General features: G+C 39.5%; 1 protein-coding gene across 35 annotated transcripts in view; it reads left to right on the top strand.

Annotated features, from left to right (window-relative positions):
- Window positions 1-24,759, top strand: part of C2CD5 (C2 calcium dependent domain containing 5) — a 93,613-nt gene that overhangs the window by 38,653 nt on the left and 30,201 nt on the right. For all 35 annotated transcript variants that reach the window (XM_002712710.5, XM_002712712.5, XM_070049482.1 and 32 more), the window contains 5 exons: window positions 11,021-11,135; window positions 12,940-13,035; window positions 17,356-17,547; window positions 20,835-21,021; window positions 22,138-22,302. In XM_002712710.5, the coding sequence (XP_002712756.1) occupies window positions 11,021-11,135; window positions 12,940-13,035; window positions 17,356-17,547; window positions 20,835-21,021; window positions 22,138-22,302 (755 nt within the window). The remainder of the gene's footprint in view (window positions 1-11,020; window positions 11,136-12,939; window positions 13,036-17,355; window positions 17,548-20,834; window positions 21,022-22,137; window positions 22,303-24,759) is intronic.

The raw sequence follows: 24,759 nt of genomic DNA, 5'->3' as shown, positions 1-24,759 counted from the left end.
ACTAAGAGTGTATTTTTGGGGGGATTAAATAACTTTCATAAGCTGTCCATCTTCCCCTACCACATGAGAATGTAATTTTTTAAGTAATTTTACATATGGATATAGTTTGTAGTTTTTACCTTTACAGCTGATGAAATGGTTTAGAAGCAAGGTCAATTTTTTCATTTTGCTAAAAGCGTATTCTCAGTAATGTAAATACGTAATTTTTAATTGCCTTTTTTAATTATAGACCAACTTGCTTATTTGAAGCTCATATTTTGCCTCAAGTTCTTTGTGTCAAAAAGTGTGTATTACACAAAAACAAAGACATCAGGTGACTCAGCATTTTAGATAATATCTCATCATCTTTTTTTTTCTTTTAAGATTTATTTATTTACTTGAAAGGCAGAGTTACACAGAGGCAAAAGCAAAGGAAGAGAGAGAGAGGTCTTCCATCTGCTGGTTCACTCCCCAGATGGCTGCAACAGCCAGAGCTGGGCTGCTCCAAAGCCAGGAGCCAAGAGCCTCCTCCAGGTCCCCTATGTGGGTGCAGGGGACCAAGGACTTGGGCCATTTTCCATTGCTTTCCCAGGCCACAGCAGAGAGCTGCATTGGAAGTAGAGCAGCCGGGACTTGAACCAGTGCCCACATGGGGTGCTGACTGACATCTTAGGCAGCAGCCTTACCCGCTGTGTCACAGTGCCAGCCCCCGTCATCTGCTTAATACTATAAACATTATTTGTTAAAGTGCCAAAATGTAAGTTCTGAAGTAAGTCATGAATGGTTGCTATGCAGTAACTCCTGGTCACCATGCAGATTTATCTCAGTTTAATCTGACCAGGTGCAGCCTTTGCAGAGGGAGCCTGGGATCAGTTGGCTTATCTGCAGGCCATTATCCCTATTTACCATAAGTTTGCAAACATGCTGTTGTTGATTAGAATTAAAGTGATCATTTTTAGTATAACATGTCAACATTTCATTATTGCTTTTTTCTTTAAGATCTCTTTATTTGAAAGTCTGAGTTAGAGAGAGAGATATGGAGAGACAGAAAAAGATCTTCTATCCACTGGTTCATTCCTCACATGACCACGACAGCCAGGGCTGGGTCAGGCGGAATCCAGGAAGCCTGGAACTCCATCTGGGTCTCCCACATGAGTGGTGGGATCCAAGCACTATGCTATAGTTTTGACCCCTTGTTGTTGCTTTATGGTGAGAAATTAAAACATACCTTGCTGGTTTCTTTCACAAAGTAAGAATATATTTTTAAAACCAACGACAGGGGCTGGCCCTATGGCGCTGCCAGTTAAAGCCCTGGCCTGAGGCACCAGCATCCCATATGGGCTCTGGTTCTAGTCCCGGCTGCTCCTCTACTGATACAGCTCTCTGTTACAGCTCTCTGTTATGGCCTGGGAAAGCAGTAGAGGGTCCTTGGGCCCCTGCACCCATGTTGGAGACCCAGAAGAAGCTCCTGGCTCCTGACTTCGGATTGGCTCAGCTCCAGCCGTTGTAGCCATCTCGGGAGTGAACCAGTAGATGGAAGACCTTTCTCTGTGTCTACCTCTCTCTGTAACTCTGTCTTTCAAATAAATAAAATAAATCTTAAAAAAAAAAAATGGGCAAATTAGAATATTGGGAAGAGAGAAGGATGTAGAAAAAAAGTTGAGAGCACACTGATGATTAATAATTTAAGGAACTGTAGTTGGGACAAAGGTGTTTAGGGTGATGTGTGTGTTTGTCAGATGATAGAATAGTTTGAAAGTAGATATAGCAAAAAACTAATTCTTAGAGGAATAAAAAGGACATTGTCTCATGCAAGCAGAATTACAGTTTGGCAAGGAAAATGTGGTTGATGAAACAGCATATCTTGCCATCATTTAAAATAGTGTCAGATAGGAAATGTATTAAATAAAATGGATATAAACTGTAGAATATTAAAAGGCCTTAAAAGATGACACTTTCAGTGTTGTCATAGCTCTTGATGAGGCATTATAATCTTTCTAGTAATAGTACATCTTCAGAAATAAAGCTGATTTTGGTATTAAACTATGTTTTCTAGATTGCCTGACACCATTTCATATACTGCATTATCAGTTTCATGATAAGCCTTCAAAGAGAAAAGAAAAAGAAACAATACCATATTGAATATACTTAATAGTTTTTAGGTTTTTTTTTATCTCAGAAACAAAAGATGGAAAGATACAGGAAAATATATCACACAGTGTTTGATAAGATCTGGTATGTAACATGTATACCATACACAACCACAGGCTACATAATAATGTTGTGGTCAGCAATACACTGTATGTACAGCAGTGGTCCCTTAGAATTATATTGCCTAGTGATATCATAGGCATCTTAGTCTGTGTAAGCACACTCTAAGATATTCACACAGTGATCAAGTCGCCTAATGATGCACTGGTTAAAGGATGCATGGCCTTATTGGAATTTATTTAGTTCTGTGCAGTTTGCTTGGTGGTAGAGTACAAAAGTTACCAGTCCCCCACATTCATGAAACTCTTAAGTTAGAGGATAGAGAATCGTTAAATGGTTTTCTGTGTGGTGTGGTGTGATGTGACTTAGAGTTAAAGAGGAAGGCACAACTGACAATGTCAGGGAAGTCAGATTTGAAGGAATATTGGAGAATCACACAGATTTATATGTTTCAGACAGTTATGTTAAGGCCCATGTCAATATGGGAGTGTGGTTCTGAAACTTCAAGCATTTGTACCATATCCTTTGATGATGTTTACATGGTTGCTTCATACTGAATAAATTGTTTGCCACAGAGAACAACAAAATGATGTGGCTAGTTTTTTAGTTAGCTTTTTTCTCCCATCTCATTTTCTCCTCTTTTACTGTCTTAGTTTGTGTTAACTAAACTGAGAGAAAATACTTTTTAGAACAGGAGGAAGGAACCCCTTCCAAGAACTTATTTTAAAAATAATACTTTTTCTTATCTTCTTAAGTTTCTGGTTTGATAATAGATTTTGAGAAAGACAAGATGAATCTTGCCACAGCACTTGCAGATCTTGTTTGTGGCATGCCAGGAATAGGAGTGCGTGGGAATAGCATAGGGTAGCCTGTGGTCATATCTGCGTTGTGCTATTGATTATAGGATGGATGCAGAATGGGTTTATTTATTTATTTTTAAAGACATCTATTTATTTGAAAGTCAGAGTTACACAGAGAAGGAGAGCCAGAAAGAGAGAGAGAGGTCTTCCATCCACTGATTAACTCCCCAATTGTCTGCAGTGGCTGGAGCTGAGCTAATCCAAAGCCAGGAGCCAGGAGCTTCTTCCAGATATCCCCTGTGGGTTTAGGTGCCCAAAGACTTGGCCCATCTTCTACTGCTTTCCCAGGCCAAAGCAGAGAGTTGGATTGGAAGTGGAGCAGCCGGGACTCAAACTGGTGCCCGTATGGGATGCCAGCACTGCAGGCAGCAGCTTTACCCGCCATGCCACAGTGCTGCCTCTGATATTTATTTATTTTTAAACATTTGTTTAATTTATTTCAAAGTCAGTTACAGAGAGAGAAGGAGAGAGAGAGGTTTTCTGTCCATTGGTTCACTCTCCAAATGGCCACAGCAGGCCGGACTAGGCCAGACCAGAGCCAGGAGCCAAGAGCTAGGAGCCAGGAGCTTCCTCCTGATATCCCACATGGGTGCAGGGGCCCAAGCAATTGGGCCATCCTCCACTGCTTTCCCAGGTGCATTAACAGGGAGCTGGATCAGAAGTGGAGGAGCTAGGATTCAAAATGGCAGCCATATGGGATGCCAGCATTGTAGGTGGTGGTAGAGTGATAAGAAAGTGGAGAGACAGAGATAGAAAAAGATCTTTCTGTCTGCTGGTTCATTTCTCCCAGGCCTGCAACAGCGGTGGGCTGGCCAAGGCTGATGCCAGGAGCCAGGAACCACATGAGTGGCAGGAATCCAAGTCCTTGGGTCATCATCTGCTGCCTCCTAGGCACATTAGCAGGAAGCTGGATCAGAAATGTGGAACAGTTGAGTCTCAAACTGGGCAATCATGTGTGGGATACAGGCATCCCAAAAGACATCATAAATTCATGAAATATTTGGAATGTCAAATTAGCAGTGTTTATCTGAGAGGGATGAGAGACAGAGAATCCCATATACTTACAAATCTAAAATTTCAGTGAGGTATTGAGTCCTATCGTTTGGAAACTCAGTGTGTTTTTGAAAGTTTATTTGTGAAAAATATTTGAAGAATGCATTTTAATACTCGAAACTTACTGTTTCTCAAGGTTTTAATCAGCAGTAGTCTTGGTATAGTTGAGAAAAGTTTGTTATTCTTTCTTTGTATAGGATACATGTCAAGCTTAGGTTTGGTTTTTTTTTTTTTTTAGAAACTTGCAAGAGAGAGTATAAAGTGGTTATATAATGTGTGTTGAAAATACAATTGTATATTAGTTTGAAATAACTTCCAAACTTAATATTTTTAACATGATGTTTTAAATCCTTAAAAGTCAAGTAGGCGCCAGCGCTGTGGCACAGTGGGTTAAAGCCCTGTCATGTAGTGCTAGCATCCCATATGGGTGCTGATTCGAGTCCTGGCTGCTCCACTTCCAATCTGACTCCCTGCTAATGTGCCTGGGAGAGCAGTGGAGGATAGCCCCAGTCCTTGAGCCCTTGTACCGGCATGGGAGACCTGGAAGAAGCTCATGGCTCCTGGCTTCAGATCAGATCAGCTCCGGCCATTGTGGCCATTTGGGGAGTGAACCAGTGAATGGAAGGCCTCCCCCCGCTTCCCCGCGCTATCTCTACTCTCTGGGTGATTCAAATAAATACTTTTAAAAAAATTCTTAAGTAAAACAAATTGTTAAAAATTAGATACATTTTATTTTAAAAAAATACAGTTAAGAGTTGTTTTTTTTTTTTTTTAAGTTATTTATTTGAAAAGCAGGGTTACAGAGAGATTTTCCATCCACTGGTTCACTTTTCAGATGGCCACAATGACTGGAGTTGGGCCACTCTGAAGCCCAGAGCCAAGATCTTTCCAGAAGATCTTTCAGAAGAAGGAGCCAAGCTCCTTCCAGATCTCCCAAGTACTTGGGCCGTCCTCTGCTGCTTTCCCAGGCACTTCAGCAGGGAGCTGGATTAGAAGTGGAGCAGCCAGCGCTCATATGGGATGCCAGAGTCTCAGGCTTTACCTGCTTTGCCATAATGCCTGTCCCAAATGTTAGAGAATATTTTAAAAAATTTTTAAAATATGTTTTTAGACAGGTCTAAGATTTTAGGATGTATTGTATCTAAAATATTCTAGATGTTTTAATAAACTTTTCTTTTAGTTTTATTTTTATTTATTTGAAAGAGTTAGAGAGAGAGAGAGAGAGAGACAGAGACAGAGAGAGGTCTTCCATCCGCTGGTTCACTCCCCAAATGGCTGCAATGGCCAGAGCTGAGCCAACCCAAATTCAGGAGCCAAGAGCTTCTTGTGGATCTCCCTCTTGGGCCATCTTCCACTGCTTTCCCAAGCCACAGCAGAGAGCTGGATCAGAAGTTGGGCAGCCAAGATTTGAACTGGCACCCTTATGGAATGCCGGCACTTCAGGACAGGGCTTTAACCCAGTGCGCCACAGCGCCGGCCCCCTCTATAATACACTTTTACTAGTGATGAGGCAAGATTGAAATTAGTGGTTTCAAATTAGAAAACTTGTTGTTGTTAGCCTTAAGATTGTGAGTTGTTTAGAAATTAGTCTTATTAATAGTTAAAATAAGTGTAGTTCTTTCTAGAATAATTTTTATAAAAGGTAAGCAACTAATAATATAAGCAGATATTTTTACAATACACGTGTCAGTCTGTGAGCTCATATAATTTTAAAGATTTATTTATTTGAAAGTGGGAGAGACAGAGAGAGTTGGAATGGTCTCTGTCCGCTGATTCGTTCCCCAGATGGCCCCAGTTGTCAGGGCTGGGCCAGGCCAAAGGAAACCTCCTCATCCAATCTTCTGCATGGGGACAGGGTCCCAAGCACTTAGGCCATCTTGTGGTGCTTTCCCAGGCACATTAGCAGTGAGCTGGATCAGAAGTGGGACAGCTGGGACTCGAACAAGTGACCATTTGGGTCAGGCAAAGGCTTAACCCGTGCCACAACACCAATCCCTCATCTAACTTTTTTAAGTAGAAATTTTTTATTTATTAGATGTTTGTGGAATGCCTACCATGTGTTGAGCACCATGTTGGATAGTGGAAGGAATACCATTGTTAAATAAATCAGACATCTGTTGACACGTACAGCCTAGGCTAATTATTAGACTATTTGAGGATATACTATGTGTATGTGGGTTTTAGTTAAATGGAGTTAGGTAGTAGGCCCACTTCGAACTTGCATTCTAGTATTCTTAGCAGTTAATCTTTTTGCTTTATCTGAGAAGTACTCATAAGCAGGTGTGCAAAAAATAAGCCTAAAGTAGTTAAGCAACTTTTGTTTCTCAGTTTTGTTTTTTTTTTTTTGTTTTTTTTTTTTGTTTGTTTTTTTTTTTTTTTTGACAGGCAGAGTGGACAGTGAGAGAGAGAGACAGAGAGAGAAAGGTCTTCCTTTGCCGTTGGTTCACCCTCCAATGGCCGCCGCTGCAGCCGGCGCACCGCGCTGATCCGATGGCAGGAGCCAGGAGCCAGGTGCTTTTCCTGGTCTCCCATGGGGTGCAGGGCCCAAGCACCTGGGCCATCCTCCACTGCACTCCCGGGCCATAGCAGAGAGCTGGCCTGGAAGAGGGGCAACCAGGACAGAATCCGGCGCCCCAACCGGGACTAGAACCCGGTGTGCCGGCGCCGCAAGGTGGAGGATTAGCCTATTGAGCCACCGCGCCGGCCGTTTCTCAGTATTTTAATGATATATTCAAGGAATAGGTAAATAGAATTCGAGAAGGCATAAATACAGCAATTATGATACATGAGCTTTTTTATACTACTAGTAATTTTAGAGTAACAGATATTTTTTATATTAGATATAAAAAAAGGCTCCAGTTTGGTCCAACATAGGTTATATCCCAGTTGCCAGCCTAACAACCCAAGTCACTAGATCTTGCTGTTTGCGTTGTGTTTTAACACCACTTACTCTAATGAGACTCTTAACTCAGCCTGTTATTATTCCTGCCCAGTCTGAGGGTGTTTACTTCTTCAAACCTAAACTTTTAAATTTGTTTCATTGGAGGAATTAGCCTTCTTCAAGAGTTATCAGTTGGAATATTACTTTCAGGTCTTTGAGGATATAGCTTTTCATGCTGTCCGTAGTAACATAACTATATTGAAAACCTTCATTTGATCCAACCTGACACTTTATTTCTTCTTGCTCAGTTAAAAATTAGGTTGAATATCAAGTGATTTTTCTTTTTTTCTTTTGACCAAAATAAAAGATTTTCCAGATTGGATCTGTTGTCTCCCAGGACTATGGAAAAATAGATGTGTGCAATTGCTTAACATGTCATGGGGATTGAGTTTAATAAAGGCATATTTTGTTGAGTTCTTCACTACTTTACTTTCTGAGGTGTAGACTGTTATTTTAGGAGTTTTTACCGGTGTCACCTGCACTTCAGAAACATGATAAAACAATAGATGGCAAGATATCAGGCTGTGGCCATGCTCCAGAAAAGTAACAGTAGTACAAATGAATTAATTCTGATGTCAACCCACATGTGTCAGCATTAGTCCTAAAGGAGGCATCAGTGAAGTACTGATTTAAAGTTCAGTTCAAGCTTACAACTAAAAGGATATGTTAAAAGATTTGTGATTGTCTATGAAGAGTTTTGACCTATAGAACAAAAACATAAAATAAAATGAAATATAATTTTTATAACAATTAACTTTTAAGTTCTCTTTAAATGATACCGTTTTGTAATTTAAAATAATTCTGTGAATTACTGGGAGGAACATAGTGTTTAAAGTGAAGAGGTTTTTTTCCCTTTATAAGAACCTTTGAAATTCTTATCAAATGTGATCTCACATCTCAGCTGTATGTCTTTCAAAGAGCTTAATTTTATGGGTAGCAGTGTAGTTGTCATCAATTTTTAAGCCACTCGCTTGCCTTTTATAAAATATGGTAAATCCTCAATTTTGTATTCTTATAGAGTGAATAGAACAATTTGGATTCACTGTTGTGTTTCCTATAAGAATGTAGTAGCAATTTTAAACCTTAAAAATTCTGTTGTAGAGATTGAATTCTATATTTCTCAGTTTTTACTGGTAATAAATTAGGCTGAAGATTCTGTGGCTCATCTTTAGCAAGAGTGTAATAAAGGCTTTGAAGGTAAATTTAACTTTTCTTTAATATTGAGTAAACTGATTAGTCTTAATGTTTTTCTAAATAGCCCCTAAATTTAATAGCCTATCTATATACATAGAGAGAGAGAGAGATCTCATTCTTAGGCTTATTTTCACAGTTGTAGATGATTACTGTTAACACAAGCACTAGTGTGTGATTAAGTGCTCCCTACTGTATGCTTGCCTTGCTTTCACCTAAACTCTAGGGCCATTCCTTTCTGTGACCATTTCAGTGAGCTGCCATAGTTTTCAGTCCGTACTGTCACCTGATCCAAGCATGCGCCCAAATATCCACTGTTTCTGGCTCCTGTATGCTGAATCTGCTTTGCAAACCCTCTGTTCCTTGAGCTTTTGCTGTAGCCAAAAACCAAATTGAAGAACTATTCTAAAGTGTGGACATATGCCATTTGCTTCCTGAGCTCCCATGTTATGTAACTCTTTTTAGCTTTTTATTACACTTGTAAATAGTTTATTAAATACAGTAATGGCATCCCCATGTGCAGTTGTGTGGCTCATGTGTCAAAATAAAGGCTGCTTGTGAATTTGTCAGAAGAGTATGAATGCTCCACTTGCGCTACATTCAGCTTTTTGGTTTTCTGTTTTCTTTATTTTTTTAAATCAGCCACTTATTCTTTCATAGTGTTTGATTTAATTATGATTATTTTGTGTGTCATTCCAAGGTAAGTTTGATGTAAATAAACTTTGTATTCTATGTGGTTACATGTATCTCACAGGAATTATTATACTTTTCCATTTAGACATGCTGGCCATTTCTAGTAAATGTGTTTCAAACCTAAAATCAATAGCTCCCTCCATTTTTCACTAGCTATTAAAACAGTGTTACAGACTGCTTCTTGTAAATTTCATTTTCAAACATATATTTCTGGTGGTTCAGCTAATAGGCAAACCTAGTGTGAGAAAATCTATTCCTATAAAAACAGAATGCAGTTACTTGCTTTAGAAAATATTATTTTAAACTTTAAGAATGGTTTAAAAAATCAGTAGGAGGTTCTACTAGTTAGCTCAAGAAAAGTTAAACTTTTATTTCATGTGGTGTTTCAGGAAAATATTTCCTAAACGTAGATGTATTTTTATTATTATTCGTATTTTGTGTCCTGATAAGCATAAATAATTTGACTGATTAGTGTACACTTGAAAAATAGTTTGATAATTCAAAGATTTTCTTTTAGAATAGGATGATGTTAATGCATATATACATATATAGAAATTGGTTTACAAGGGTCTCTGTTTTAGAAGGAAAAAAATGAATTTGAAAGCATTTCTGTGCTGTTAATGTATACATTTCAATTAGGAATATGAATAAATTCCTTAACTCAGTAGTATATATACAAAATAAGTCCATTTAATTGGTTCACTTGTTTCTCAACATAATATTGATTGCTAACACAATATTGGAGTCTTCTCTATGTCTTTCTTTTTTTTTGTACTTGGAACTTTTCTTCAGTTTCCTGAAGTCTCCATTTCTTTTTTTCTGAAAGAAAGTTTTCGGGTAGTTCTGTCTTGGATCCAAAACTTTAATGCAAGAACTGACTGGCTTCATTTGTAGTCCTGACTCTTATCTCCTCATTCTCCCTTTTGCTGATAACCTCCCTGTGGAGGAAACAAAATCATACCCTAGAAATGTGAACTATAACAAGGCTCTTAATCTTTCTTTACTTTGCTGTCTTCGCTATTTTACTAGTGAGTATAATTCTACTTATTCTACTTTATTTTGAACAACATTTTTTTTGAAAATCAGGTATATGTTGCGATCTAAAAATAGAAAGTGTTTAGATTGTTTTTTCAGTTTTAATGGTATGCTTTATGTGGAAAATTTGTAGTTAGAGTTTAGCTTTCTATTAAAAGTTGTTTAAGTATTTCTGTGTCTCAAGTTGTTCTCAGTGGCAACTGGCCACAAAAAGAAAAATCAGGATATACAAATTATAGACTGTTTCTCTTTTTAACATCTTTGATGAGACAGTCACTATAGTTTGCAGCTAAATGCAAGTGATTAGGAGGTGGCCTGGCCAATGTTGCACTTAAACAATGCTCCATTATAGGAAACACTAGACTTTCCTAGTTCTGTAGTTCTAAGCCATTTTTTAAAATTATAGAGCCATATATGGAGTTTATAATGTTGTATCTAAAGTTATCCTTATACACATTAACAAAATTATTTGTATTAATCTTTTCAATGTTTGCTTTCCCCTCCCCCCCCCTTTTTTTGAATGGCTAGTCCCTTTATTTCCTGTAACTTTTGTGTAAGACCACCATCTCTGTAGATTTTGGCTACGGATGGCTTTCTCTCTTAACATGGAAATCTTTGCCTTGGAAAGAACTCCCAAAATAGTGGATGATCAAAAAAATAGATACCAGGAAGTGTTGAAATCAGGTTTAAATTAAATTTATGGGTATGACTCATAGGGTGTTCCCTCCCTGAGCTGAGACATAGCATTTCCTCGCAACTAAGATGATAATCCTAAACTCTGGGTCCACATTTTAAGTTGTGTATAATAAGATACACTCTTATAGGTGTTACTTAAATAAAAGCAAATAGAGCTTGGCAGTTTCTTTTTTAGTGATTAAGTTTAAAATATTAAGTCTTAGACTTTTTGAAGAGTAGCATTTAAAAGATGTGAGGTTTGAAAATCTGTTGTAGGATAATCCTTTTTTTTAACCCTCCATAGTATGTTTATTTTAAACATTTTGTGTTTATATCACAATGTGCTATTGAGTGGTGAATTGATTTAAAATTTATTTTTCAGATGAACCAGAAACTCGAGATGCGTGGTGGGCAGAGATAAGACAAGAAATAAAATCACATGCTAAAGCATTAGGCTGTCATGCGGTAGTGGGCTACAGTGAATCAACTAGCATCTGGTAAATGATAACAACTTGATTTTCTAGGTGCATCATTTAGATTGTCTTGAAAAGAGAAAGAGCTTTATGCAGATATAAAGAAAACAGACGCGAAGTGGTCAGGATCAAGTTTCGTATGCCATGTTTTCCACTTAATCACTGTGAAACTTTGGGAAGGTTACTCAACTACTTTGACCCACAATTTATACATTACAAAGGCAGTAATATCTCCTACTTGTTAAGGTTTTTGAGTGATTAGAAGAGAATGTTCTAGCACCTAGCAAGTGTTAACTCTGGGCCTGTTTTTCTGGAATCTGTGAATCTGCTAACTCCCTCTCCTGGGACCTTTGGAACCTTGGTCTGTTGGAAATGCACTGCAAAGTATAAAGTTTGAATGTATCTTCATTGTCTTGCCAACACATCCTTCTTCACTGCCAAGTTCAAAAGGGGCTTCCTTACTCTTGGCTCTCAGTTCCTTCTCTAATTTGGATAGCCTCTCCTGCTTTAAAGTGCACACCATTCTACTGTTCAGACTTACCCACCTCCAAAACATTTTCCTGCCTTTCTCTAGCTTTCAGTAGCTTCTCTGCTGTCACCTCCAGTTGTACCTGGCATTGTAGTTTCTCAGTATCTCATCCTCTATTTCCACTTGACTTTGAGCCATGGTCATTAGGGCCCCAAACTATGCCACTTAAAATACATGAAACTAACAAAGTTGTGTTCTTAAATTACAGCTTAATGTTTTTACACCAGTTTGTTCATATACATCTAGTTTGTTTGGATGTTTATCTTTTTTTGTAGTTTTATTTGAAAGACAGAGGCAGAGAGATCATCCATTTACTGGTTCACTCCCTGAATGGCTGCAACAACCAGAGCTGGACCAAGCTAAAGCCAGGGGCCTGGAACTTTTTCCAGGTCTCCCGAGTAGGTTTTAGGAACCCAGTTATTTGCTGCCTTCCTAGAATCAGCATCACCAGGAGGGCAGATCCAAGGCACAGTAGCTGGGACTAAGATTGGGTGGCACCCTAACGGTTGCACCAAATGCCTGATCTGGACCCTTATGTTAACCAAGTGTTTTCCCAGTTCTTCATGTTAGTTCTAGCTTTGCTGACTGTTTTGTCGACTTTAAATTCTTCCTTAAGGTAGAATTAATACTGGCTTGATAGATTAATATCTACTTGAAACTGACCTTGTGCCATCTTAATTTCCTACCTTTTATTACTGGATAGTTCTCATTGCCATATTTGCTGCTCTAGCAGTGATTGTTCTTGTTAGAGAGCAATATTTAAAATAGCATAAATGTGGGTGTTACAGAGCCATGCTCTTTAATCTTCATGAGCCCTTTCGTCTCTTTAGCCTGCCATGTATTACACCCTTGAACTGTTCTTGTCTCATGGTAGCTGTCCCACTTGTGTTAACTACTGACTTTATCATGCTTGTTTATCCTACCTGTTCCTCCCCAGGGGATAGTCTCCTTCATGGATTTAGTCTCATATTTTCAGGTTTTAGGGATATGAGTTTAAAGGGCATAATTCTTGCCACTAGATTTATATTCTACTGGAAAAATCATGACAGATACACTACATTTATGATTGAGGTATTCCAGGGTGTTTTTAATTTATAAAGAATTCTTGCCTTATCTATTCTATTAAATACTTCTGTTTTCTGTTCTAGGTTTAGGAGGTAATTCTGTGATATTATTGAGTATTTATTAACTTGAATTTAAATTGCTGTTCTTGTTATCATTTTGATATGTAGCATTTTCCACAGTCTTATTGACTAGTGATAGTAAGTTGTGTGTGTGTGTTTTTTTTTTTTCCCACAGTGAAGAGGTCTGTATTTTATCTGCATCCGGGACGGCGGCTGTACTGAACCCTCGATTTCTGCAGGAGGGCACCGTGGAGGGCTGTTTGGAACAAAGGTTGTCATGGCAGCCTGGTTTATTTTCCATAAAGGCAGAGAAGGGAGTGGTTGACTTTTTTTGCTTTCTCAGAGCTGGGATAGTTTTCTGTGTGGGTTGTTAATGATGGTACAATGCAGAAATCGGGACCCGGTTTTGCAGTGACTTGTAATGCTGGTAACAGAGAAGTATGGAATTCTACAAATTATTTCTAATATTTTGATATGTGATGTGTAATGACTGCCAATTAAAGAATTTGAGTTGTGCATTTTTTTGGTATCACATTACAGAAATAAGTTTTTGATTTTTATCTTTTTTATCCTTTGTTTTTGCCTCCAAAAACAGAAAGGTTTTTTAATAAAAGCTTAATTTATAAAAGTAAAGCACACTATTATACAAAATTAATTATAAAATCTTTGTGGAGGGGTTGGCACTGTGGCATAGTGGGTTAAGCTGCCTTGTACAGTGCTGGCATTCCATATAGGCACCAGTTCACGTCCTGCTGCTCCACTTCCTATCCAACTCCCTGTTAATGCACCTGGGAGAACAGTGGAGGATGACCCAAGTGCTTGGGCCCCTGCACCCACATGGGAAGCCCATAAGATACTCCTGGCTCCTGGCTTCAGCCTGGCACAGTCCTGGCTGTTGCAGCCATTTGGGGAGTGAACCAGCAGATGAGAAATCTCTCTCTCTCTCTCTCTCCCTCTCTGTCACTACCTCTCTATGCAATTCTGCCTTTCAAATAAGTAAATAAATAAATCTTTTTTTAAAAAAAATAACGTGCAAAGTGAAGTGTAACTTTAATATTGTGAAAAAGAAAGTGAATAGATAAAATGAGATTTTTACATATTTAATTATTGGCCCCCAGTAAACTCTTAAAATATTAATTTCCATAAATGTTAAAAATTGCTTTTCCAGAAACAGATTTTGAATTTTGAAATCTATTCGTGGGAGCAATCTTCAAAAAAATCATTGTAATGTGTATTATGAAAAGCTGTGCATGGATATCAAATACTTTTTACATCAAAATAAACTTACATTTTATTTCCATTTTTTCCACCAACTTTTTGAAGTACTCTCATATACCAGTAAAGAAAGTAAAAAATAATTTTTGAGCTATGCACTTTGAGTATAAGTTTGCAAGTCTCTGTATAACAAAGAAAGCTTGTTTGGCCGTTCTTCTTTTGTCAGTATTAAAATGGAACAATTGAATATTCCAGAGCCTCAGAGGTCATTATACATAGAAAATGAAAGTGGAAGATTTTGAAATAAAATAAATGACTGAAATAATATATTTTTAAGCTTTATGTTATTTGTTTGAAAGGCAGAGTGACAGAGACAGAAATCTTCCATCCACTGGTTCACTCCCCTTGTGACCATCATGGTTGTTGGGCTGGGCAAAGCCGAAACCAGGAATTACATGTCGGTCTGTCAAGTGAGTGGCATTGATCCAAGTAGCTGGGCCTTTTTCCGCTGGCCTTCCCAGGCATGTTAGCAGGGAGCTGGATCTGAAACAGAGCAGCTCAGACTGGAGCCCGCGCTCTGCTGGTGTGTTAAAGGTGGCAGCTTAACCTGTGGCACTACTTTGCCAGCTCCTGGTTGGAATATTCCATTAGGAAAACTCTGTCATTCAGTTGTCCCAGTGCTGCACCATAGTTCTTACACATCAGTAGATTTTATTCTTGAGTAGATAAGAAGACTGATTGAACAAGTGACTGTTTTTTGTGCTGGTTGGTTATTTCTGTATTGTGAGTTGGATGGATACTGCCAATTGTCTTCTTCAGAAAATAAAAAACATTTTTTTCTTCTGTGAAATTATTAGTGCTCTCTAGGAGAGTAGAAGGAAGAAAAAATTCCCTGTGATCCCAGTATTCAGGGGCAATCCATTCTTTCGGAAATTGTCATAATCATTTATGCCTCTGATGTAGTACCTCTTATGTTCACCTTTGTGTGAAAATTTTTTTTTTTTTATTTGATATGTATAGTTACAGACAGTGAGCGGGAGAGGCAAAAAAGTCTTCCATCCGGCTGCAATGGCCGGAGCTGGGCTGATCTGAAGCCAGGAGCCAGGAACTTCTTCCAGGGGTTCAAGGAATTGGACCATCTTCCACTGCTTTCCCAGGCCATAGTAGAGAGCTGGATTGGAAGAGGAGCAGCTGGGACTAGAACTGGCACCCGTATGGGATGCTGGCGCCACAGGCAGAGGATTAACCTGTGCTACAACACCGGCCCCCTTGAAATGTTTGGTAAAAGTGGCTCCACTTGGCCGGCACCGCGGCTCACTAGGCTAATCCTGCACTTGCGGCGCCAGTACCCTGGGTTCTAGTCCCGGTCGGGGCGCCGGATTCTGTCCTGGTTGCTTCTCTTCTAGTCCAGCTCTCCGCTGTGGCCTGGGAAGGCAGTGGAGGATGGCCCAAGTGCTTGGGCCCTGCACCCGCATGGGAGACCAGGAGGAAGCACCTGGCTCTTGGCTTCAGATCAGTGCAGTGCGCCGGCCGTAGCAGCCATTTGCGGGGTGAACCAGTGAAAGGAAGAACTTTCTGTTTCTCTCTCTCACCGTCTAACTCTGCCTGTCAAAAAAAAAAAAAAAAAAAAAAAAAAGGTAGCTCCACTTTTCATCCTCTTGGGCCCCAGTGTAACATGGGAGCTTTGGATTCAAACAGACTGAAATCCAAATACTAGATTTGCTGTTTTAATTACTTAGTTTGAATTAGCAAGTTGGGACAAGTATCTCAGGCTAAGAGGAACCAGTATTTGTTGTTGTCTGCTAGGCTTTACGTTGGAAGTAGGATGTATGTTTAGATACAGTTTTCTAAGTCTTCAAAAACCCCTGCAAGCTTTTCTAGGTAGATTACTCAGGTTTCATAGAGGAGGCTGTCGGGGTGAACACCTTATTCATTTAAGCTCTGAGCAGTCTGATTTCCTTATTGTTTCTAATACAGCAGAATGTCATCTCCACAGTCAAAGAATAATATCTAGGAGTGATTTAATGTGATTTTTGGGAGGTTATTCTAAAGATGGAGTAAAGCAGCATATAAGGTCTGAATTAGACCTGTCTCTTAACGTATATATGTTATGAGTTTTCCTTTCCTTGATCCTTTTTAATTTGCCTACTAGCCAGGTTACAACTTTTTAAAATATTTACCTGTTTGAGAAACAGAGGCCCTGGGTATGCAGTGACCCTGAGCTGGACTGGGGCCGAGTTAGGAATGGGGAACTCGGTCCTGACCTCCCATGTGGGTGGCGGGATCTCAGTTACTGAATCATTGCTGTGGACTTCGGGCCCTGCAGGGGCAGGAAGCTGGATCAGGAGCCTGGCCAGAGCTGCAGCTGGATATTGAACTTCTAGTGGGTTGCTTAATTTTAAAAAAAATTATTTATTTATTTATTTGAAAGGTAGACCCCAAATGGCTGCAATGGCCAGGGCTGCGCTAGTGGCCCAAGCACTTCATTGATCGTTTGCTGCTTTCCCAGGCACTTAAGCAGGGAGTTGGATCAGAAGTGGAGCAGCCAGGACTCAAACCGGTGTCCAGGTGGGATGTCAGCATTGCAGATGGTCACTTTACCCGCTAAGCCACAACACTGGTTAGGGAAAATTAAGATGGATGTCTTTCCACAGCCCTAGATGTGGCTGTGCAAAAGTCTGAAGTTCTTTTTAGAACTTCTCTCTGTTTCCATTCCTGTTATGTTGTCTTTCTCAAATTTAATGAATGAAAAAAATGTTTGATCATTATAAAATGAATGCACAAACAGTACATGGCAACAACCGTTTCACAATGAATAGGGAGGTTATGGGAATTTCATTTGTTGTTTCTTTATGATATGTATGTCATTTATGAAACAAATGCTTTGTTTTTCAGGATAGTTCAAATATTCATTGGGGAATTAAAAATTTAGAATGTCTATTTTTAACTTCCTTGTTTCTCATTTTTATGTTGAAATTTTTTCCAATTTTTAGGTTGTCTGATTGAACTTTTTTCTCTCATTAGGAATTTTTTTGTGTTATATTTGTCAGCTGGTGGGAAAATGTTACCCTTATTGTCCAGACACTTATATTTTTGCATCTCACAGAAAAACCTTTGAGACAGTAGTAGTTTTTGTCAGTTAAGTCATGAAACATAGAATTGGTGCTAATGATTGTCAACTTGTATTAGCTTTTTCTCTTGTAGGAAAAATGTAAAGTTCTGATATGGTTATTTGTCATTCTTGTCAGAGTAATGCTCTTATAGCCTGCTGTGGTAGAAGTATGTAGTTTCTGCACAAATAGCGCAAGCACATGTTTTTTTAAAATAAAAAGATTTTTCAAGAATGTTTTATTTTTTTCTTAATGTGTTTATATAGGCTTGAAGAAAATTTGCCTGCCGGCTGTGGATTTTGCCATATACCATATGATGAACTGAATATGCCATTTCCAGCTCATCTCACATATTGCTATAACTGCAGGAAACAAAAAGTTCCTGATGTTCTCTTTACAACTATAGACCTCCCAACAGATGCAGTCGTTATTGGAAAAGGTTGTCTTATTCAAGCAAGGTATGTGTGTGAAAACAGTATTTAATACCCCCAAAAAAGAATGTGTGGAATCATAAACCTGTTTGATTATAGACAACCTGGGCAGTTCTGTCCCAAGCTTGTATTTTATTGCATGTAAAATTGGGAATTAAAATACCTTTTGTATGTAACTCCAATAAGTTTATGTGTAAAAGCAGATTTTAAGTGTTTAAATTTTATTAAATATTTATTATTATAGGGATTATTAATTAGTTTGCTATGGGCTAGGGATTTTTTTTCTTAAAGATTTATTTATTTATTTGAAAAGCAGAGACACAGAGACAGAGGAAAAGAAAGAGATCTTCCATCCACTGATTCATTCCCCAAATGGCCACAATGGCCAGGGCTGTGCCACACTGAAGCCGGGATCCTAGAGCTCCATACGGGTCTTCCACAGGGGTGGCATAAGCCAAGTATTTAGACAATCTTCTAATACCCTCCCAGACTCAGTAGTGGGAAGCTGGATCGGAAGCAGAACAGTTGGGACTCGAACCATTGCCCATATGAAATGCTGGCATTGTGGGCGGTTCCTTAACCTGCTGTGCCACGTCGCCAGCCACCTTACAGGCTTGGAATGTGACTTGGTGTTGACTTATTTAATGACATTATCATTAATGAAATCTCTCTATTTTTCCCTTTTATAAACACTACTGTGCCATGTAGTGTTACTTTTACTGCTCAGCTATTGAGTTTCTTTGTCTTTTTAAAGAATTTATTTACATTTGATTTGGACTGCAGTGAGACAGAGACTGGCAGAGATCATCCATCCCTGATTCACTCCTGAAATGCTGCAATAGCCAAGGCTGTGTCAGGCTGAAGCCAAGAGCCTAGAACTCAGTGTGGGTCTCCCACATGGTTTGGACCCAGGTACTTCAGGCATCATCTGCCTCCTAGGATGCACATTAGCAGGAAGCTGAAACCAGAAGCAGAGCCAGATCTTGAACACAGGCACTCCAGCATGAGATGAAGGCATCCCCAGTAGCATGCTAACCGTTGTGCCCAACGCCTGCCCCAGTTCAAGTCCTAGCTCCCCTCCTGATGCCAGCTTCAGTACACTCTGTGCAACAGCACATGATGGCTCAAGTTCACGGGTCCCTGCCACGCACATGGTAGACTCGGATTGAGGTCCCAACTCCTAGTTCAATCTGACTTAGCCCGGGCTGTGCAGGTATCTGGAGAGTGAACCAGGACATGGAAGATCTCTCTCTCTCTGCCTTTCAAGGAAGCGAAGCGAAGTGAAGCAAAGGAAGGGAGGGAGGGAAGGAAGGAAGGAGGAAGGGGGGGGGGGGATTTTTTTTTTTTCTTTTAAGTCGAAGGAAAAAGGAGTTCCTTTTAAAAAACTCTGGAGTAGTACATCTTAAATTGTGCAGCATACCAGAAACAGCTGTAGCTGTCTAGATCACGAACGGTTGCCAGTTTAACAATTTCTTGGACATTTCTGTCCTCATTTTACTGGACATCTTAGCAGTAGTGACACAATTGGTCATTTTCTCCTTGAAACTCCATTGATTTCACAATGCCACACCTTGTGTTTTCCCTGCCTGTGTGTAGCCTTCAGTCTCCTTTGTTGTTCTTTGTGTCTTGATCCTGGAAAGCTGCAGGTTTGGACTCCCTCTGAGCACGCTCTTGTTAAACTCATCACTCATAGGGATCTATAGGTTGTCTTCTGTGACTCCCACATTTGTGACTCATCCAGAACTTTGTTTTGAGCTTTACACCCCTCTCATTGTCTGCTTCACAGCCCATGTTGTTTTATCCTAGGCGTCACATGCTTAGTCCACGCTGAGTTGTACATCCTCTCCACTTCTTTCTTATTAGTCTGCTCTATTTTATGTTTTTATTTTGTTTATTTCAAAGACAGAGTTACAGAGAGAGGTAGAGACAGAGAGGTCTTCCATCCACTATTTCACTCCCCAGATGGCCTCAATGGCCGGAGCTGTGCTGATCCGAAGCCAGGAGCCAGGAGCCTGGCACCTCCTCTGGGTCTCCCACATGGGTGCATGGGCCCAAGCACTTGGGCCATCTTCCATTGCTCTCCCAGGTCATAGCAGAGAGCCGGATTGGAAGAGGAGCAGCTGGGAATAGAACCGGAGCCCATATGGGATTGCCGGTGTTTCAGGCCAGGGCTTTAACCCGCTGATATTCTTTGGCACTCTTTCTTTGTTAGCATTCCCCTGTCCCTTACAAAGCTATGTTCTTTTCCTTTGAAATAGGTTTTTTGTTGTTGTTGTTTTGTTTTTGTTTTTGTTTTGTTTTGTTTTTTTACAGGCAGAGTGGACAGTGAGAGAGAGAGAGACAGAGAGAAAGGTCTTCCTTTGCTGTTGGTTCACCCTCCAATGGCTGCCGCGGCCGGCGCACCGCGCTGATCTGAAGCCAGGAGCCAGGTGCTTCTCCTGGTCTCCCATGGGGTGCAGGGCCCAAGCACTTGGGCCATCCTCCACTGCACTCCCGGGCCACGGCAGAGAGCTGGCCTGGAAGAGGGGCAACCGGGACAGAATCCGGTGCCCTGACCGGGACTAGAACCCGGTGTACTGGCGCCTCAGGCGGAGGATTAGCCTATTGAGTCGCAGCGCCAGCCTGAAATAGGTTTCTAATCCCTTCCTTTTTTCCCTCTTGCATCTCAAACCTTCCACTTGAGATTGTTTTCCTTTGGCTGAGGCATATGCTGTACTTTTTCTTCTAAGGACTCTGCTGATAGTAAACTGTGTATTTTGTTTATCTGAAAAATGGGTATATGTTATATTTTTATCTTTAAAAGGTATTTTGGGCTGGTAGTTCTTTTTTTTTTTTTTCCCAGCATTTTGAAGATATTCTTTCACAGTGCCTTTTGGCTTTCATTGTTGTTGAAAAATAATTTTATCAATCTCTTTTGTCCCTTTGAGGGTAGCCTTTTTGGCACATAGTAGATACTCAATAACTCTTGTATTCTTTGAATGCATAAATTTTTTTCTCTGCATATGCTTTTTTTCTCTAATTTATGATCATACTCAGTTTTGGAACTTAAGATTTTAAATTATATTCTCTGGTGATTCTAGTCAGTATTTATTTCATTTCTAGAGATTTTGAGGTCTTTCATTTTTGCTTACTGAAATATGACTTAGAAAAAACATACAGAGATGAAAGTGAAAAAAAGAATAGTGATATAACTTAATAAGCCCTTTGAAACAAGTAGCTGTTTTACTAAGCATACTTTCAGAGTTTAAGAATTAAGCATTTCTTCAGATGGTACCATGAGTACTCTTCACTGACTGTGTTATTTCCCTTGACAGGTTGTGTCGCTTAAAAAAGAAGGCTCAAGCAGAAGCAAATGCTACAGCTATCAGTAATCTCTTGCCATTTATGGAGTATGAAGTGCACACTCAGCTAATGAATAAACTAAAACTCAAAGGAATGAATGCTTTGTTTGGGCTAAGAATTCAGATCACAGTGGGTGAAAATATGTTGATGGGCTTAGCGGTAAGTTTAGATGTTTCGGGTTTCGTTTTCTGTAATTGTAGTATATTCTGTTGTATGTTTGATTTAAAGAATCTTCCAAAAAGATGTCCTGTAAAGAAAGCAATGGCTAGATCTTTTAAGATTTGGGAACTATTTAATCAGAGAAAGATCCTGTCTTCAGCTTTCATAGACTTTTTTTCTTTAAAGATTTATTTATTTATGTATTTATTTGAAAGTCAGAGCGTGCTCCTGGGGCTCAGTTTTCTTCTACTGTGTGGACTTCAGCGTAGAGTCGCCTACCCTTTTAGTGACTTCTACAAAACTGGCAATTGATTAATTTTAAAAATATATAAAATGATAGTAAAATTTCAAGTATTTCAAAATTAATGTCTTATCTATTCTGCCCCCTTTGAGGTTCATTTGATGTTTATTCTACTGCTTTTTAAGTACTTGTTGGTGTATTTAAAAAGAAATGCGCATAGAAATCCATAAATTTCAATTTATTTTATATTTCTAGTAATTTTCTTGTGCAAATGCTTTGTAACTATTCCTGATTCAGAAGTTGATAGTCATTTAATTAAATATTTAAAATAAATATAAAGCATTTTGTTGTTGGTAATGATGGAGATGGGGCAAGACAATGAAACTTACTGGATTTTGGAGTAAGAACCATTTACATTCAAATCCCTTCTCCGTATTTTTTGGCTGTGGTCTTCAGTAAGTTTCCTGTTTTTGCTGAACTTCTTTTATTCCACTTGCCTTGTTGTAGAAGTTTCCCTTCTACTTTTGCCATTTTTAGTTTAATTATCTACTTATTGTGAAAAACTTATTTTTAGCAGCCTGTTATTTACTTTTTTGCTAAGCAGCATATTAATCTATATTTTTGCAATTATAAAATATTAAGAGTATCACTGGGTATGCAGAGCAAAGTAAATTCCCCTTTGACAGCTGTCCCCAACCTACCCAGTGTCCTTCCCAGAAGCAGCCAACCACTGTTACCAATTAAAGTTTTCACCAGTCTTGCCTTCTAGAGGTGACCTGTGCACACCCTGGTTAGCTGCATCCCTCACCAGGAACAGTTAAGGACCAGTGTTTCTTTCAGTGTTCTTAGGATCACTTCCCCGTTGCTTTTACAAGTCTGCTACAGGGGTGTACTTGGCAGCTCTGCCCCCACCTGGTGGAATTCAGATTGCTGGGAAGACTCCAAGTGATGGCACCTACGAACAGCACATCTCTCACATGCAGAAGAAGATCAACGACACGATTGCCAAGAACAAAGAGTTATATGAAATCAATCCTCCTGTGAGTAAAATAACTCTTCCGTTGAGCACATCATTATTGTTTAGATGTTAGTATATTTTTAGGGTTTCCTTTAGGCCATAAAAGACATACACATGAATTAGTGTGCTTTTGATTTTTGTCTGCTGCCTGTTACTGCCAGTAGAATGATGTTCTGCTATGGCTAAATTCTTTGTCTGAAACAGTTTCTGATGGTAGTAAGTGGCGAATCAATATTTGTTGGATGATTGAATCAGTGGTTTAGAATGCTCTTTGGTAATGAAAAGAAAGATTACTTATGGTAAAAATGTGAAAGAACATATTTATTCTGTTATAGCTCCTTTCTTACAATTTTCCCACAAGTCACTTCCATGATCATTCTTCTAGTACGTATTACAGTGCTTCCTGCTTTATGGATGACTTATAGCCATAGCCCGAATTGAGAGCAAGAAATGTTGGAGTTAGAACGAAACTTATGTTTTTATGAGCCTATTGAAAGGAGAATACCAGTTAAATTCATCCATTCAATGAAAAGCCAATGAGCTGCTGCCATGTGTCATACAGTTTACATTTTGGAAGAGCGAGTAAATCTATTACAGTTTAAAAAATTGTCAGTGTATATGGATTTCATGTATTGATGACTGTATTTCCACAAAAAGGTTCATCAGTTTATGAATCCTCATGTAATTTTCCTCATTTTAGATAATGACCACATTATAGCCCTTTAATATGACATCTCAAAGTTTTGTTTTTTTTTTTTTTTTAACAATCAATTCTTTCTTTCTTTATTTTTATTTTTTGAAAGGCAGAGTGGACAGTGAGAGAGACAGAGAAAGGTCTTCCTTTTGCCGTTGGTTCACTCTCCAATGGCCGCTGTGGCTGGCGCGCTGTGGCCAGCGCACCGCGCTGATCCGATGGCAGGAGCCAGGTGCTTCTCCTGGTCTCCCATGGGGTGCAGGGCCCAAGAACCTGGGCCATCCTCCACTGCACTCCCTGGCCACAGCAGAGAGCTGGCCTGGAAGAGGGGCAACCGGGCCAGAATCCTTCGCCCCGACCGGGACTAGAACCTGGTGTGCCGGCGCCACAAGGCGTAGGATTAGCCTACTGAGCTGCGGCACCGGCTACGACATCTCAAAGTTTTAAAATATTTATTTGAAAGGTAGGATTACAGAGAGAAAGAGAAAAATAAAGAAAGAGATCTTTTATCCACTGGTTCATGCACCCAATGGCCACAGTGGCTGGGGCTGGGCGAGGCCAAAGCCAGGAACCAAGAGCTTTATCTGGGTCTCCCACATGGGTGGTGCAGGGGCCCAAGTACTTGAGCCACCTTCTACTGCTTTCCCAGACATATTAGCAGGGAGCTGGATCAGAAATGGAGCAGCTAGGACTCAAACCGGCACCCCTATAGGATGCTGGTGCTTCTGGCAGTGGCTTAACCTGTTAGACCACAATGCTGGCCCCATCATGTCAGAAATTAACAAAGTTAGTGCCCAAAATTAATTACCAGACCACTGTATACATTACGATTTTGTCTTGTTAATTGTAGAGCAATGTATGCCCATCCTGGAAATGTGGATCAGTATATTCTTCTCTGAGAAAGTGAATGCTATTGTTTGATGTTTTTCTCTCACTACCCTGAAAAAGGTTTTTAATGTAGAGGTGTAGTACTACTTAATTAAACTTTATATGGATAATTGAGGATAACAAAAGCACAAAACTTTTTAGAATAACATTCCTAGTGATGAAACCTCATGATTACACAAAGATATCTTAAATACCAAACAATTTCAGTTTAGGTTCATGATGTAGTTAGCAGAGGCATAACAGAATTCTAAACTGCTATAAAGCCATAACAAGAAGTGTGGTGCCTAACAAGCAGATATTACATAAGAGTGAAAAGACCTATCCTAGACAGGCTCCTCACTTAGCAGTGTCCAAACCCAGGCAGATATCTTCATGTTTGAATTGCAGCTCTTTCTCACTTGGTTGTCACTGTAGTGTGCATCCAGTCAGACTTATAGGATAGGTTAATTTGAAATACAGCTAAGATAAATGGATGTGCATAATGAACATTTAAATATGTAATTTTGAAATACTTGTGACTTCTTTTTAAAAGTTTTATTTATGTGAAAATCAGAGTTACAGAGAAGGAGGGAAGACAAATGAAGAGAGAGAGTGGGGGAGAAGGAGAGAGAAAGAGACAGGGGGATAGAGGTAAGTTGATAGAGAGAGATTATCTTCCATCTGCTGGTTCACTCCCCAAGTGGCCACTACAGCCCTGCCTGGGCCAAGTTGAAGCCAGGAGCCAGGAGCTTCATCTGGGTCTTCAAACTAGGTTCAGGGATACAAGGATATGGGCCATCTTCTGCTGTTTTCCTAGGTGCATCAGCAGGAAGTTGGATCAGAAGCGGAGCAGCCAGGACTTGAATTGGCGCCCATATGGCATGCCAGCACTACAAATGCAGCTTTACCCACCACAAC

Source organism: Oryctolagus cuniculus, chromosome 9 (assembly GCF_964237555.1).
Source record: "Oryctolagus cuniculus chromosome 9, mOryCun1.1, whole genome shotgun sequence".
NCBI lineage: Eukaryota > Metazoa > Chordata > Mammalia > Lagomorpha > Leporidae > Oryctolagus > Oryctolagus cuniculus.
The sequence above is the reverse complement of the archived record's forward strand: the minus strand, read 5'-3'. Positions and strand labels throughout refer to the sequence as shown.